Source organism: Salmo salar, chromosome ssa07, assembly GCF_905237065.1.
Source record: "Salmo salar chromosome ssa07, Ssal_v3.1, whole genome shotgun sequence".
Taxonomy (NCBI): domain Eukaryota; kingdom Metazoa; phylum Chordata; class Actinopteri; order Salmoniformes; family Salmonidae; genus Salmo; species Salmo salar.
In genome coordinates this window covers 55,328,889-55,346,537 of record NC_059448.1, presented here as the reverse complement: position 1 = coordinate 55,346,537, position 17,649 = coordinate 55,328,889, and the positions used below count along the sequence as shown (strand labels likewise).

At 45.8% G+C, this 17,649-nt stretch overlaps 1 protein-coding gene across 2 annotated transcripts in view; it reads left to right on the top strand.

Moving 5' to 3' along the window:
• Positions 1-17,649, top strand: part of LOC106576495 (potassium voltage-gated channel subfamily C member 2) — an 86,959-nt gene that overhangs the window by 64,317 nt on the left and 4,993 nt on the right. Inside the window, exons 2-4 of one of the 2 annotated variants that reach the window (XM_045722298.1) lie at positions 2,668-3,607; positions 5,343-5,519; positions 16,667-16,857. In XM_045722298.1, coding sequence (XP_045578254.1) covers positions 2,668-3,607; positions 5,343-5,519; positions 16,667-16,803 — 1,254 coding nt within the window. In that variant the 3' untranslated portion in view covers positions 16,804-16,857. Of the gene's footprint in view, positions 1-2,667; positions 3,608-5,342; positions 5,520-16,666; positions 16,858-17,649 lie in introns of those variants that run through there. The other variant, XM_045722299.1, reaches the window with a different exon arrangement.

Sequence of the window (17,649 nt, the reverse complement as noted above, 5' to 3'; positions counted from 1 at the left end):
TCTGGAACAACGAATGCTTGTTAACTTTGCAAAGTAAATTCAGGGGTTTTCATTTATAGTTTCTCTCAGTTGCCTGATGCCTGCTGCCTTTTTAGAACTTGTCCACCTGGTGAAAAGAATACAGAAAGTTTATGAATAAAATAAAGTCACGTTCTGAAAAAGACATGCATAATACATGTGAAAGGCTGCATGCAACCAGTGACTGCCAGGATGAATGCACAGATAGACTTCATCAGTGCAGAATGACGTTCTGAGACTGCATGAGTCATCGGTTGCGTTCCAAATGGGACCCTATTCCCTAGATATTGTTCTACCAGAAATGCATACAATTCAAAACAAGGGAGGGTGTGAAACCACTTCCTCTGAGCTCTAGAAGAGATGGAGGGAGAGCGATGGAGGGAGGAGAGGAGCAAATTGTACACCTCTCTGGACCCAGCTCCATTTGCACATACAAACACAAATGCAAACGCCAGCGCACACAGTCTACACATCTGGGTCAAACAGACTGAAGTTTGTCTGCCAAGGAAATCAGTTTCTGAGTACAACAGGTCTGGCTGTTTTGAGCTCAAGTCAAAACCACGTGATGCAGTGGACATTTTGAAGTATATTGTTTTGTGTAGCGACCATGCTGTTGACATTCATACATATAGTGGCTACTTTTAAAGGGCAAAGCTGAAAGCCTTCCACTGAAGAATATACTAATTCATTGAATGTTTCACGGTAGTCATAAAAACATGGATAGGGATGCATGCAAACCAGAAAGGTCACAATCTCTGCCACTGAGGCTGTACAACATAGTCCCAATGAAATCAATCCCCCTGTCGTCTCCCACTTCCTCTGGCTTTGGTCAGTAAACTAGACCCAGGGTGTCACATGTGCTCCCTCTCCAGCCTCTTGGTCACCAGGCTGCTCGTTATGGCGCACACCTGTCACCATCGTTACGCGCACCTGCGCGTCATCAGACTCACCTGGACTCCATCACTTCCCTGATTACCTTCCCTATGTATGTCACTCCCTTTGGTTCCTTCCCCAGGCGTTATTGTTTTTGTTTCCTGTCTGTGTTCTGTTCGTGTTTTGTATTATGGTCTGTTTATGTCATTAAAACACTCACTCCCTGAACTTGCTTTCCAACTCTCAGCGCATATCGTTATACATGTGTTAATGAATAGGACCAATGAGGGCTATTTAGTCATCCCTGTCTCTGCTTGACTTTGCCGTGGGGGCACTGTGCAGACCCTGAGATATGTTTTGTGAGTGACAGAGAGATTTCAGCTAGTGAAGACTGAAACAGAGGTATAGGCAGTAGACAGAGAGACTGATTAAAGAACCTTCACTGTGTCTCATCAACAGCTGATGTTTAATTAAAAGGTGACTCATTCCTAGGAATATATATCCTTCTCTGTCTCTGTCTCTCTCTCTCTCTGCATCGATATTTTGGTTAAAATCACACATGCTTTATTATTTAGGGGGTTTTCTGGACTAATAAAAGGTTGGCATTCACCACATGTAAAAAATAATGTTTTGTTGTTGTCTATTGTATTAGAAAATAATATACTTCAAGGATTTCCTCTTGTAATTATTGCCTTTAGCTACATTCAACTGAAATATTTGTTATTGACTAACCTATAAGCTGAATTCCCCTGTGCCACTCTGCTCATCTAAAGCAATGTGTACAGACTAGTTTTCGAGAGACAATCTGAACTGACCTGAAGAGATCGTCTGAGTCCATTACACAGAGGATGTGGGCTTGTGCTGTGTAGAACGGCAATTCTATACTGCTTTCTACTCAGTCATTGTGGCTGGATTGTAAATCTGTAATGTGGAGGACAAGGGATGCATTTCCATACTAATTGGTGTCTTATGACCCAAAGATCTGATGTGATTGGTCAAAAGACCTAATAGTGGAGAGGAAAAACATCTGAATTGTGCTGCCTGTTTAAACTCAGACAATGAGATCCATCAATCAAGTATTTCTTTTTGTATATGGCTTTTTAGAAATATATTTTTCACAATTTGTGACTCATGTGCTGAACAAAAACCCAGCCTGATCCTTTATCTGTTTGAGCTCTTACCTACTCCATACAGTCATGCAAACCAAACATGGCATGACAAGGTGGAAAGGAGTGGCATGATGGCAGAAACAGACTGGTACCCACTACAAGGGAATGAGTGGGCCAGTCAGCGGGTTTAACTGCATTAAGACTGCCAGGCCACGTCCCAGTGAGCCACTGGCTGGGTTTATTGCTAGTACTAATAGATTGTTCTCTCTCTCTCTGGAGTGTATTGTATTTGATGAAGGTGATGTTAATTAACGTTGCTATGGTTCTCCCTCCCTCCCTCCCTATCTCTCTCTCTCTCTCTTTCTTTCTCTATTTCTTTCTTTCTTTCTCTCTCTCTCTCTCTCTCTCTCGCTCTCTCTCTTTCTTTCTCTCTTTCTCTCTCTTTCTTTCTTTCTCTCTCTCTCTCTCTCTCTCTCTCTCTCTCTCTCTGTGTGTGTGATGGGTGAATAAATGAATTAGTAAATAGAAGGTTATCCAGATTGTATGTATTGTGCTTTATGAGCTGCAATGACACAACAGAGTTTGACATTCAAAAGTCTCTCTAATTACCTCTCTCTCTAATCTCCCCCCCCCTCTCTCTCTCCTTATCTTATCTTCTCTTCTCCAGTTTGTGGCCTTTGCCTCCTTGTTCTTCATCCTGGTCTCGATCACCACCTTCTGCCTGGAGACCCATGAGGCATTCAACACCATCACCATCATCAACAAGTCGGAGGCGGTGCTCAACGGCAGCCTGCAGGACCTGGGTCCTGATTACATTATCGAGACGGACCCGGCACTCACCTACGTGGAGGGTGTCTGCGTTCTTTGGTTCACCCTGGAGTTCATGGTGCGTGTCATCTTCAGCCCAGACAAGCTGGAGTTTGTTAAGAGCCTGCTCAACATCATCGACTTTGTGGCTATCCTGCCTTTTTACCTGGAGGTAGGCTTGAGCGGGCTGTCGTCTAAAGCAGCTAAGGACGTCTTGGGCTTCCTCAGAGTGGTAAGGTTTGTCAGGATCCTGCGTATCTTCAAGCTAACGCGACACTTTGTGGGGCTGCGGGTGCTGGGTCACACCTTGAAGGCTAGCACCAATGAGTTCCTCCTCCTCATCATCTTCCTCGCCCTAGGTGTGCTTATCTTCGCCACCGCGATCTACTACGCCGAGCGCATCGGCGCCAACCCCAACGACCCCACGGCTGGCGAACACACCATGTTCAAGAACATCCCCATTGGCTTCTGGTGGGCCGTGGTCACCATGACCACGCTGGGTTACGGTGACATGTACCCGCAGACGTGGTCGGGCATGCTGGTGGGCGCGTTGTGTGCCCTGGCGGGCGTGCTGACGATAGCCATGCCTGTGCCCGTCATCGTCAATAACTTTGGAATGTACTACTCGCTGGCCATGGCCAAGCAGAAGCTTCCCAAGAAGAGGAAGAGGCACATCCCCCAGGTCGCACTGGGGGGATCCCCAACCTGCCTCAAAGTAGACCTCAACACCCCCTGCAACAGCCCCCAGGGGGACCTCTGCAACATGCAGGGGAGCAGGGTGCTGGAGCGCAACCAATCAGGTGAGACCGCCAGCACACCACCATTGTATCTTAAGGTGGAATTTGTCAGTGGGCTAGGGGTTATTCATGTATAGACAGAAGGGGAGGGCAAGGGGAGAATCTATAAGGGATCTCATTCAGGTGGAAAACAGTGGCCTTTTAACAGACCCCCTGGGTTTACACATGGTTTTCCTCTTGAGAGACTCTAGCACTGCTGATGTCCTTAGAATGTTTAGCACTTCTGTTGCCACGGAGATAAGAGAATGATGCGAAAGGAATTGATGGGTCGGAGATGAGAATGATTGCTGTGAAATATTTCTTCACTAATAAGATTTTGGACGAAAACAGAAAAAGCCTTTGACTCTTGAGGTTTTAAAGTAGGGATTGTTCATTTGTGACTTGACTGTAGGTGGCCGTTTTTCCCCTGCAGGCGTTCATCTGTAAATCACTCTGACACGTCTGATATTGATGGAAATGAGTGTTGACCCTTGTCTCCTTGGTTTACATTTACATTTACATTACATTTTAGTCATTTAGCAGACGCTCTTATCCGGAGCGACTTACAGTAGTGAATGCATACATTTCATACATTTTCTTCACATCATGGAGGTACACATCTTTTGCATTTCAGTAGTTCTGTCAAAGGTGTTTGGAGTTTTTCCAGGTTATAGAGCTCGCCAGCTTGTAGTCCTAAAAACCGAAAATGAGTTACCTCTGGTTCGTTCAGCCCTTCCTATGGGAAAAATGAGTTACCTCTGGTTCGTTCAGCCATTCCTATGGGAAAAATGAGTTACCTCTGGTTCGTTCAGCCCTTCCTATGGGAAAAATGAGTTACCTCTGGTTCGTTCAGCCCTTCCTATGGGAAAAATGAGTTACCTCTGGTTCGTTCAGCCCTTCCTATGGGAAAAATGAGTTACCTCTGGTTCGTTCAGCCCTTCCTATGGGAAAAAGTAATGGGGAACATTAACGGGGAAAGAAAAGAACGTTCCTATGGGGAACATTAATGGGGAAAGAATAGGGTTTTGGAATAAACGCTGAAAATAACATCAGAGGTTAACACAGGCTTCGGAGATCTTATACGTTTTGTTCTATGAGATACTATCAGTCAGTTAACATGACCATGAAGTTAGTGAGAATTATTGAATTTCTTTGAACTATAATCCAGAAAGTCCTCAGGGTATGCACATGCTCTGGTTTCTTTGCAATATGTTGCTTTATTAGATGTGAAATATTAACATTTAATAAGTTCAGAACTAGCCATGCTTTAATAAATCTATTCAAACACAGATTAAATCTGTTGAGAAGCCAGCATGATTTTCTTTTTTGGGGGGCGGGGAGTAATTTGAAATGCAGACAATAGCATTGGCTATTTATTTTTAACATGCTGTGTGCAATAAAATGATATGCTGAATTCAAAGTGGAATTTTTTCAATAGATGAATTCTTATTAAGCTTTTTCATTATAAGATGTGATAAATGCTAAATTTCAGCCTGTTTTAATTTGACATTGGCAAGCTCTTTAATAGACAGGCACTAGGTGGCTGACACCATCGATTGGGGTCCTGTCTATTTCACCCTTTGACCCTTGTCCCCCAGCGCACCTGGTCCTCGTGGCATTTGGCGAGCGCTCTTGATGTGGGAGGTTGTTTGATGTGTCCTGATTCGATCCCTTGACCTGCCTTTTCTCGCCCCCTCTTCCGCCCTACCGCCCTTAACCCCACCTCCTCCCCCTCCTCCTCTCTCCCTGCGGTCACCAGTGCTGTCAGGGGACGGCAGTGGAGGCAGTGATCTCACCATGTCCCCCAGCACAGAGGAGAGGGTCCCCATGCGCAGGTCCAGCACCCCAGAGCAGGAGCGGAGGAGTGGGGGGACGTGCTTCCTGCTGGCTGCCAGTGACTACACCTGCCCTGCCGACGGTGGGGTCAGGAAGACAGGTACTGCACCACCCCTCTGGATCAGGATCTTTATGCATGTGCACCAGCACCCGTCATCATGGACGTGTCTATTTTCATGGCTTTTGTTTGGTTTTGAAAGGCATGGCAAATGTCAATGTCCATTATCCATTATTCATTCTTACATCATTATTGGGAATTCATAAATCATCATTCATTAATGGTGATTCATAACTAAATCATTTAGGCGTTTCTGTCATTGCTCATTCAAGGCTGTGGGGCTTAATTTGTGGTATTGGTCACTAAATCCCGCCACCAAACCTAATCCACTAGTCTAGCTTGTGTGATAAGGGAGACCTACTGCTGCAATCAGTTGACACTACTCACCCCTTGGGATATGGACAATAATCTGATGATCCACGAAAAGTCTCCTTCCTGCATCTGCCCACATGTTGAATTCCTCCCAGGAAAGGGGAGGAAGACAGAGAGGCCTTCGTCAACTAATGTAATCCAGCCTGAGGCTATAGGGGGATGTTGCAGTGGCGCAGTCCTGTAGTGTGTCTGTGGAAAGGTCATGTTGTGTGGCGACCCAGTCTTCCCACCACTGTGCCCTAAAGGTCATCAGGAAGGTAGTATCCGTCTGCAGCACCAGACAGAGCAGACAAAGTGCACGACAAGCCTTCTATCTTTGAAAGGCATGCTAAATGTCGTCACTGAAATGTAGGCTAAAGAACACAACACAGAACAGTACTAAACACTAGACAAATAGAAACAATAGAAATAGAATCAAGGTTGTTTATGAGGTCATGACCTGCTGTTTGTACAGGTGATGCCTGTGTTGAGTTAGAATGACCTGCTGTTTGTACAGGTGATGCCTGTGTTGAGTTAGAATGACCTGCTGTTTGTACAGGTGATGCCTGTGTTGAGTTAGAATGACCTGCTGTTTGAACAGGTGATGACTGTGTTGAGTTAGAATGACCTGCTGTTTGTACAGGTGATGCCCGTGTTGAGTTAGAATGACCTGCTGTTTGTACAGGTGATGCCTGTGTTGAGTTAGAATGACCTGCTGTTTGTACAGGTGATGCCTGTGTTGAGTTAGAATGACCTGCTGTTTGTACAGGTGATGCCTGTGTGGAGTTAGAATGACCTGCTGTTTGTACAGGTAATGACTGTGTTGAGTTAGAATGACCTGCTGTTTGTACAGGTGCCTGTGTTGAGTTAGAATGACCTGCTGTTTGTACAGGTGCCTGTGTTGAGTTAGAATGACCTGCTGTTTGTACAGGTGATGCCTGTGTGGAGTTAGAATGACCTGCTGTTTGTACAGGTGATGCCTGTGTTGAGTTAGAATGACCTGCTGTTTGTACAGGTGATGCCTGTGTTGAGTTAGAATGACCTGCTGTTTGTACAGGTGATGCCTGTGTTGAGTTAGAATGACCTGCTGTTTGAACAGGTGATGACTGTGTTGAGTTAGAATTACCTGCTGTTTGTACAGGTGATGCCTGTGTTGAGTTAGAATGACCTGCTGTTTGTACAGGTGATGCCTGTGTTGAGTTAGAATGACCTGCTGTTTGTACAGGTGATGTCTGTGTTGAGTTAGAATGACCTGCAGTTTGTACAGGTGATGCCTGTGTTGAGTTAGAATGACCTGCTGTTTTTACAGGTGATGCCTGTGTTGAGTTAGAATGACCTGCTGTTTGTACAGGTGATGCCCGTGTTGAGTTAGAATGACCTGCTGTTTGTACAGGTGATGCCCGTGTTGAGTTAGAATGACCTGCTGCTTGTACAGGTGATGCCCGTGTTGAGTTAGAATGACCTGCTGCTTGTACAGGTGATGCCTGTGTTGAGTTAGAATGACCTGCTGTTTGTATGACTGTGTTGAGTTAGAATGACCTGCTGTTTGTACAGGTAATGCCTGTGTTGAGTTAGAATGACCTGCTGTTTGTACAGGTGATGCCCGTGTTGAGTTAGAATGACCTGCTGTTTATACAGGTGCCTGTGTTGAGTTAGAAAGACCTGCTGTTTGTACAGGTGATGCCTGTGTTGAGTTAGAATGACCTGCTGTTTGTACAGGTGATGCCTGTGTTGAGTTAGAATGACCTGCTGTTTGTACAGGTGATGCCCGTGTTGAGTTAGAATGACCTGCTGTTTGTACAGGTGATGCCTGTGTGGAGTTAGAATGACCTGCTGTTTGTACAGGTGATGCCTGTGTTGAGTTAGAATGACCTGCTGTTTGTACAGGTGCTGCCTGTGTTGAGCTAGAATGACCTGCTGTTTGTACAGGTGATGCCTGTGTTGAGTTAGAATGACCTGCTGTTTGTACAGGTGATGCCTGTGTTGAGTTAGAATGACCTGCTGTTTGTACAGGTGATGCCTGTGTTGAGTTAGAATGACCTGCTGTTTGTACAGGTGATGCCCGTGTTGAGTTAGAATGACCTGCTGTTTGTACAGGTGATGCCTGTGTTGAGGTAGAATGACCTGCTGTTTGTACAGGTGATGCCTGTGTTGAGTTAGAATGACCTGCTGATTGTACAGGTGATGTCTGTGTTGAGTTAGAATGACGTGCTGTTTGTACAGGTGCTGCCTGTGTTGAGTTAGAATGACCTGCTGTTTGTACAGGTGATGCCTGTGTTGAGTTAGAATGACCTGCTGTTTGTACAGGTGATGCCTGTGTTGAGTTAGAATGACCTGCTGTTTGTACAGGTGATGCCCGTGTTGAGTTAGAATGACCTGCTGTTTGTACAGGTGATGCCCGTGTTGAGTCAGAATGACCTGCTGTTTGTACAGGTGATGCCCGTGTTGAGTTAGAATGACCTGCTGTTTGTACAGGTGATGCCTGTGTTGAGTTAGAATGACCTGCTGTTTGTACAGGTGATGCCCGTGTTGAGTTAGAATGATCTGCTGTTTGTACAGGTGATGCCCGTGTTGAGTTAGAATGACCTGCTGTTTGTACAGGTGATGCCCGTGTTGAGTTAGAATGACCTGCTGTTTGTACAGGTGATGCCTGTGTTGAGTTAGAATGACCTGCTGTTTGTACAGGTGATGCCTGTGTTGAGTTAGAATGACATGCTGTTTGTACAGGTGCTGCCTGTGTTGAGTTAGAATGACCTGCTGTTTGTACAGGTAATGACTGTGTTGAGTTAGAATGACCTGCTGTTTGTACAGGTGATGCCTGTGTTGAGTTAGAATGACCTGCTGTTTGTACAGGTGATGCCCGTGTTGTGTTAGAATGACCTGCTGTTTGTACAGGTGATGCCTGTGTTGAGTTAGAATGACCTGCTGTTTGTACAGGTGATGCCTGTGTTGAGTTAGAATGATCTGCTGTTTGTACAGGTGATGCCCGTGTTGAGTTAGAATGACCTGCTGTTTGTACAGGTGATGCCCGTGTTGAGGTAGAATGACCTGCTGTTTGTACAGGTGATGCCTGTGTTGAGTTAGAATGACCTGCTGTTTGTACAGGTGATGCCTGTGTTGAGTTAGAATGACCTGCTGTTTGTACAGGTGCTGCCTGTGTTGAGTTAGAATGACCTGCTGTTTGTACAGGTAATGACTGTGTTGAGTTCGAATGACCTGCTGTTTGTACAGGTGATGCCTGTGTTGAGTTAGAATGACCTGCTGTTTGTACAGATAATGACTGTGTTGAGTTAGAATGACCTGCTGTTTGTACAGGTGATGCCTGTGTTGATTTAGAATGACCTGCTGTTTGTACAGGTGATGCCCGTGTTGAGATAGAATGACCTGCTGTTTATACAGGTGCCTGTGTTGAGTTAGAATGACCTGCTGTTTGTACAGGTGATGCCTGTGTTGAGGTAGAATGACCTGCTGTTTGTACAGGTGATGCCTGTGTTGAGTTAGAATGACCTGCTGTTTGTACAGGTGATGCCCGTGTTGAGGTAGAATGACCTGCTGTTTATACAGGTGCCTGTGTTGAGTTAGAATGACCTGCTGTTTGTACAGGTGATGCCTGTGTTGAGTTAGAATGACCTGCTGTTTGTACAGGTGATGCCTGTGTTGAGTTAGAATGACCTGCTGTTTGTACAGGTGATGCCCGTGTTGAGTTAGAATGACCTGCTGTTTGTACAGGTGATGCCCGTGTTGAGTTAGAATGACCTGCTGTTTGTACAGGTGATGCCCGTGTGGAGTTAGAATGACCTGCTGTTTGTACAGGTGATGCCTGTGTTGAGTTAGAATGACCTGCTGTTTGTACAGGTGCTGCCTGTGTTGAGCTAGAATGACCTGCTGTTTGTACAGGTGATGCCTGTGTTGAGTTAGAATGACCTGCTGTTTGTACAGGTGATGCCTGTGTTGAGTTAGAATGACCTGCTGTTTGTACAGGTGATGCCTGTGTTGAGTTAGAATGACCTGCTGTTTGTACAGGTGATGCCTGTGTTGAGTTAGAATGACCTGCTGTTTGTACAGGTGATGCCTGTGTTGAGTTAGAATGACCTGCTGTTTGTACAGGTGATGCTTGTGTTGAGTTAGAATGACCTGCTGTTTGTACAGGTGATGCCTGTGTTGAGTTAGAATGACCTGCTGTTTGTACAGGTGATGCCTGTGTTGAGTTAGAATGACCTGCTGTTTGTACAGGTGATGTCTGTGTTGAGTTAGAATGACCTGCTGTTTGTACAGGTGATGCCTGTGTTGAGTTAGAATGACCTGCTGTTTGTACAGGTGATGCCCGTGTTGAGTTAGAATGACCTGCTGTTTGTACAGGTGATGCCTGTGTTGAGTTAGAATGACCTGCTGTTTGTACAGGTGATGCCTGTGTTGAGTTAGAATGATCTGCTGTTTGTACAGGTGATGCCCGTGTTGAGTTAGAATGACCTGCTGTTTGTACAGGTGATGCCCGTGTTGAGGTAGAATGACCTGCTGTTTGTACAGGTGATGCCTGTGTTGAGTTAGAATGACCTGCTGTTTGTACAGGTGCTGCCTGTGTTGAGTTAGAATGACCTGCTGTTTGTACAGGTAATGACTGTGTTGAGTTAGAATGACCTGCTGTTTGTACAGGTGATGCCTGTGTTGATTTAGAATGACCTGCTGTTTGTACAGGTGATGCCCGTGTTGAGATAGAATGACCTGCTGTTTATACAGGTGCCTGTGTTGAGTTAGAATGACCTGCTGTTTGTACAGGTGATGCCTGTGTTGAGGTAGAATGACCTGCTGTTTGTACAGGTGATGCCTGTGTTGAGTTAGAATGACCTGCTGTTTGTACAGGTGATGCCCAGTGTTGAGTTAGAATGACCTGCTGTTTGTACAGGTAATGACTGTGTTGAGTTAGAATGACCTGCTGTTTATACAGGTTCCTGTGTTGAGTTAGAAAGACCTGCTGTTTGTACAGGTGATGCCTGTGTTGAGTTAGAATGACCTGCTGTTTGTACAGGTGATGCCTGTGTTGAGTTAGAATGACCTGCTGTTCTTACAGGTGATGCCCGTGTTGAGTTAGAATGACCTGCTGTTTGTACAGGTGATGCCTCTGTGGAGTTAGAATGACCTGCTGTTTGTACAGGTGATGCCTGTGTTGAGTTAGAATGACCTGCTGTTTGTACAGGTGCTGCCTGTGTTGAGCTAGAATGACCTGCTGTTTGTACAGGTGATGCCTGTGTTGAGTTAGAATGACCTGCTGTTTGTACAGGTGATGCCTGTGTTGAGTTAGAATGACCTGCTGTTTGTACAGGTGATGCCTGTGTTGAGGTAGAATGACCTGCTGTTTGTACAGGTGATGCCTGTGTTGAGTTAGAATGACCTGCTGTTTGTACAGGTGATGCCTGTGTTGAGTTAGAATGACCTGCTGTTTGTACAGGTGATACCTGTGTTGAGTTAGAATGACCTGCTGTTTGTACAGGTGATGCCTGTGTTGAGTTAGAATGACCTGCTGTTTGTACAGGTGATGTCTGTGTTGAGTTAGAATGACCTGCTGTTTGTACAGGTGCTGCCTGTGTTGAGTTAGAATGACCTGCTGTTTGTACAGGTGATGCCTGTGTTGAGTTAGAATGACCTGCTGTTTGTACAGGTGATGCCTGTGTTGAGTTAGAATGACCTGCTGTTTGTACAGGTGATGCCCGTGTTGAGTTAGAATGACCTGCTGTTTGTACAGGTGATGCCCGTGTTGAGTTAGAATGACCTGCTGTTTGTACAGGTGATGCCCGTGTTGAGTTAGAATGACCTGCTGTTTGTACAGGTGATTCCCGTATTGAGTTAAAATGATCTGCTGTTTGTACAGGTGATGCCCGTGTTGAGTTAGAATGACCTGCTGTTTGTACAGGTGATGCCCGTGTTGAGTTAGAATGACCTGCTGTTTGTACAGGTGATTCCCGTATTGAGTTAAAATGATCTGCTGTTTGTACAGGTGATGCCCGTGTTGAGTTAGAATGACCTGCTGTTTGTATAGGTGATGTCCGTGTTGAGGTAGAATGACCTGCTGTTTGTACAGGTGATGCCTGTGTTGAGTTAGAATGACCTGCTGTTTGTACAGGTGATGCCTGTGTTGAGTTAGAATGACCTGCTGTTTGTATAGGTAATGACTGTGTTGAGTTAGAATGACCTGCTGTTTGTACAGGTGATGCCTGTGTTGAGTTAGAATGACCTGCTGTTTGTACAGGTGATGCCCGTGTTGAGTTAGAATGACCTGCTGTTTATACAGGTGCCTGTGTTGAGTTAGAATGACCTGCTGTTTGTACAGGTGATGCCTGTGTTGAGTTAGAATGACCTGCTGTTTGTACAGGTGATGCCTGTGTTGAGTTAGAATGACCTGCTATTTGTACAGGTGATGCCTGTGTTGAGTTAGAATGACCTGCTGTTTGTACAGGTGATGCCCGTGTTGAGTTAGAATGACCTGCTGTTTATACAGGTGCCTGTGTTGAGTTAGAATGACCTGCTGTTTGTACAGGTGATGCCTGTGTTGAGTTAGAATGACCTGCTGTTTGTACAGGTGATGCCTGTGTTGAGTTAGAATGACCTGCTGTTTGTACAGGTGATGCCTGTGTTGAGTTAGAATGACCTGCTGTTTGTACAGGTGATGCCTGTGTTGAGTTAGAATGACCTGCTGTTTGTACAGGTAATGACTGTGTTGAGTTAGAATGACCTGCTGTTTGTACAGGTAATGACTGTGTTGAGTTAGAATGACCTGCTGTTTGTACAGGTGATGCCTGTGTTGAGTTAGAATGACCTGCTGTTTGTACAGGTGATGCCCGTGTTGAGTTAGAATGACCTGCTGTTTGTACAGGTGATGCCTGTGTTGAGTTAGAATGACCTGCTGTTTGTACAGGTAATGACTGTGTTGAGTTAGAATGACCTGCTGTTTGTGCAGGTGATGCCTGTGTTGAGTTAGAATGACCTGCTGTTTGTACAGGTGATGCCTGTGTTGTGTTAGAATGACCTGCTGTTTGTACAGGTGATGCCTGTGTTGAGTTAGAATGACCTGCTGTTTGTACAGGTAATGACTGTGTTGAGGTAGAATGACCTGCTGTTTGTACAGGTGATGCCTGTGTTGAGTTAGAATGACCTGCTGTTTGTACAGGTAATGACTGTGTTGAGTTAGAATGACCTGCTGTTTGTACAGGTGATGCCCGTGTTGAGTTAGAATGACCTGCTGTTTGTACAGGTGATGCCCGTGTTGAGTTAGAATGACCTGCTGTTTGTACAGGTGATGCCTGTGTTGAGTTAGAAGTCACTACCATACTGTATAGTGTCTTCAAAAGAACCATTTTGTTGGAATGAGAAATTAAATTTTGGGTCTAATGAACGTTTAGGCCTAAATCGTACTTCACTATCTTAATTCCCAAGCTTTATCTCTGTCATCTTGAGCAGTTGATTCTGTGTTAATCTATTCTACACTGTAATATGGAACTCCGTTACGCTTTTGCTAATTGCCTCTTAACAGAAGTGAACTGCCTCTCCAGAAGGCAATCTAAATCTCATGCTTACACTGGGTCTGCTGTATGGCCTGGCAATCAACCCACTCCTCTGTGTGTAATTGTAGAAGGACATGGTTATAACTGTCATTTGGGGTTAATGTTAATTATAGCATTATTACTATAGGATACTTTTAACTGTTGCAGGAGTCTTTTCTTATTATGATTCATTCTATGGTTCAAATGGTTATGGTTGATTCATTGATTTGATATTGACTTAGAGCAGCTCTGATGTCTGCACAGTTAGTGCTCCTGTTTAACTCAACCATCCATTACATGGAGACATACACAAAGCCAGTCAGTAAATCTCTCTGGGGTACCAACTCATAAACCTCACAGCCCCCCACGTGTTGACCGGGACAGTGCTGTGCCATGCTCAGCCCACCTGGGTCTTGAGGCAATCTGCCAGGCATGAGACAACCCTGGGCCTCCCACCACCTGGACCCATGCCCACCACAGGGCGACTCTGCATCATCATGGCCCACGGAACAGTTGGGTGCCACGAGGCGAGCGTCCAGCTGTGCCCTCGTCTCAGCCTCCACAGCCGGCGGTGGCGGTCGCAGCAGTGCAGCGGTTAATGCATAAAACATGAGGTCCTTTCTAGTCCCCAGCACTACCTGTCGGCACAAGCTGAAGCTGCCCTTTGTTCTGCCAGCTTGGCTGGTTCTGAAGCGGCCTCATTTGCGCGCCGTCCCTTTTGAGTAAACGCTGAAACAAACGGATCCGTCTGCAGTATGGTAATGATGCTGCAATCCCATTAGCTTGTCTTTCTTCCTCTCCCTCTGTCTTTGTGCCAGCTGATTGGCCAGCTCTGTTAATGGTCTGGCTGGTTTGCCGTTTGTTTGTTTCTCACTGGTGTCTGGACATTTAAAAAGGACTGCTGATATAAATTAATGTACATTTAGTTGGTGTGCACCACCTGCTGATCAGGCCATTTAAGGATAGTGTGATATTTCCCTGATTACTGTCTGTCGTTACAGTCATTATTACAGGCTCGTCAGCGCCGTTCTCTTTCCCATTATCATCACCGTCATTTCCACAATCATCATACTCCTCATCATCTTGCTTTACATTTAAACACAGTTATTTTACATTTAAACACAGTTATTTTACATTTAAACACTGTTATTGTACATTTAAACACAGTTATTTTACATTTAAACACAGTTATTGTACATTTAAACATAGTTATTTTACATTTTCACGCCCTGTGTTTTTGATGCTGGCTTTATTTCAGAGACTTTGTAAACATCAGCACAAATGCTAGAGCTCCTGAATGAAAAGCAGTCTTTAGCCTGATATATATATATATATACTGCTCAAAAAAATAAAGGGAACACTTAAACAACACATCCTAGATCTGAATGAATGAAATAATCTTATTAAATACTTTTTTCTTTACATAGTTGAATGTGCTGACAACAAAATCACACAAAAATAATCAATGGAAATCCAATTTATCTACCCATGGAGGTCTGGATTTGGAGTCACACTCAAAATTAAAGTGGAAAACCACACTACAGGCTGATCCAACTTTGATGTAATGTCCTTAAAACAAGTCAAAATGAGGCTCAGTAGTGTGTGTGGCCTCCACGTGCCTGTATGACCTCCCTACAATGCCTGGGCATGCTCCTGATGAGGTGGCGGATGGTCTCCTAAGGGATCTCCTCCCAGACCTGGACTAAAGCATCCGCCAACTCCTGGACAGTCTGTGGTGCAACGTGGCGTTGGTGGATGGAGCAAGACATGATGTCCAAGATGTGCTCAATTGGATTCAGGTCTGGGGAACGGGCGGGCCAGTCCATAGCATCAATGCCTTCCTCTTGCAGGAACTGCTGACACACTCCAGCCACATGAGGTCTAGCATTGTCTTGCATTAGGAGGAACCCAGGGCCAACCGCACCAGCATATGGTCTCACAAGGGGTCTGAGGATCTCATCTCTGTACCTAATGGCAGTCAGGCTACCTCTGGCGAGCACATGGAGGGCTGTGCGGCCCCCCAAAGAAATACCACCCCACACCATGACTGACCCACCGCCAAACCGGTCATGCTGGAGGATGTTGCAGGCAGCAGAACGTTCTCCACGGCGTCTCCAGACTCTGTCACGTCTGTCACGTGCTCAGTGTGAACCTGCTTTCATCTGTGAAGAGCACAGGGCGCCAGTGGTGAATTTGCCAATCTTGGTGTTCTCTGGCAAATGCCAAACGTCCTGCACGGTTTTGGGCTGTAAGCACAACCCCCACCTGTGGACATCGGGCCCTCATACCACCCTCATGGAGTCTGTTTCTGACCGTTTGAGCAGACACATGCACATTTGTGGCCTGCTGGAGGTCATTTTGCAGGGCTCTGGCAGTGCTTCTCCTGCTCCTCCTTGCACAAAGGCGGAGGTAGCGGTCCTGCTGCTGGGTTGTTGCCCTCCTACGGCCTCCTCCACGTCTCCTGATGTACTGACCTGTCTCCTGGTAGCGCCTCCATGCTCTGGACACTACGCTGACAGACACAGCAAACCTTCTTGCCACAGCTGGCATTGATGTGCCATCCTGGATGAGCTGCACTACCTGAGCCACTTGTGTGGGTTGTAGACTCCGTCTCATGCTACCACTAGAGTGAAAGCACCGCCAGCATTCAAAAGTGACCAAAACATCAGCCAGGAAGCATAGGAACTGAGAAGTGGTCTGTGGTCCCCACCTGCAGAACCACTCCTTTATTGGGGGTGTCTTGCTAATTGCCTCGAATTTCCACCTGTTGTCTATTCCATTTGCACAACAGCATGTGAAATTTATTGTCAATCAGTGTTGCTTCCTAAGTGGACAGTTTGATTTCACAGAAGTGTGATTGACTTGGAGTTACATTGTGTTGTTTAAGTGTTCCCTTTATTCTTTTGAGCAGTGTATATATATATATATATATATATATATATAAAAACTCTTTAATTAGCAATTGAAATATGAACACATCTGTAGGAGATTATTGCTTGAATAAATTGTGTGTGACAAAACGTAGTAATGATGCCATTATATGAGACATTCATATTGGCATAACTTCAAAAGCAGTAATTAAAGCAAAGTTCTGTCAACATTTTCAATTAAATGGACATTTGCCGTCTAACCTGTGTCATGAGAAACTACATAAGTGCATGAATCACCATATGTATGTACTGCTGTCTGTCTCACTCCTGTCTCCTGTCTTGTTTCATTCACGTGGCTGGCTTGGACTTGGAATACACGCGTGCCGGTGTGTGTTCATGTCCCGTTGCTGTGCCCTCGCCCGCTCTTCCGAAGGCTGTGAGAAGTCCCCAAGCTTAAGCAACATAGCGGGCTTGGCTGGTAACGCCCTGAGGCTGTCTCCAGTGACCTCACCCTACGGTTCACCGTGCCCGCTGAGGCGCTCCCGCTCCCCAATACCATCCGTCCTGTGAGGCCCGGCCCAGAGCGAGGCTTGCCTTCCATCTGAGCACCACCCACCCACCCCTCCCCCCCCCCTCCCCCACACCAAAACACCCGACAGAAGCCAGCTTCATAGGCGTTAGCTCTCTGTAGCATCCTGGAATCATATAATATACTTTAAAGACTAACCTTAGTGGTTTCGACAACAGACTAACCCTGCTCTTCTCCTCTTCCATACAAACGTTGCTTTGAACGGTAGATGTGGTGACCACCCCTGAAGTAGCTTAGCTGTGCATCACTTTGAATTCCCATTACTTCAGTTTTGTTGTACTTAAATAATGGCAATAAAAGGACTCTTGAATGGTGGTTCTAAAAGTAGCAGCCACAACATTTAGTAAATACGTATTCATAATCAGGGAGATTTACATGTTGCTATATTTAGATACTTTGAAAATACGTGCTTCCATAAAAAAAATAAGAAAAATGTCACTTTATTTTGTGGGGGGGGGGTTGGGAGAACTTGTCATGGAGTATGTCTTGATTCACAACGCTCTCACCTGCCACCCTCTCACTCTCACCTGCCACCCTGTCCCTCTAACCTGCCAACCTCTCGCTCTCACCTGCCACCCTGTCCCTCTAACCTGCCACCCTGCCCTCTCACCTGCCACCCTGTCCCTCTAACCTGCCACCCTGTCCCTCTAACCTGCCACCCTGTCCCTCTATCCTGCCACCCTGTCACTCTAACCTGCCACCCTCTCGCTCTCACCTGCCACGCTGTCCCTCTAACCTGCCACCCTGTCCCTCTAACCTGCCACCCTGTCCCTCTAACCTGCCACCCTCTCGCTCTCACCTGCCACCCTCTCGCTCTCACCTGCCAC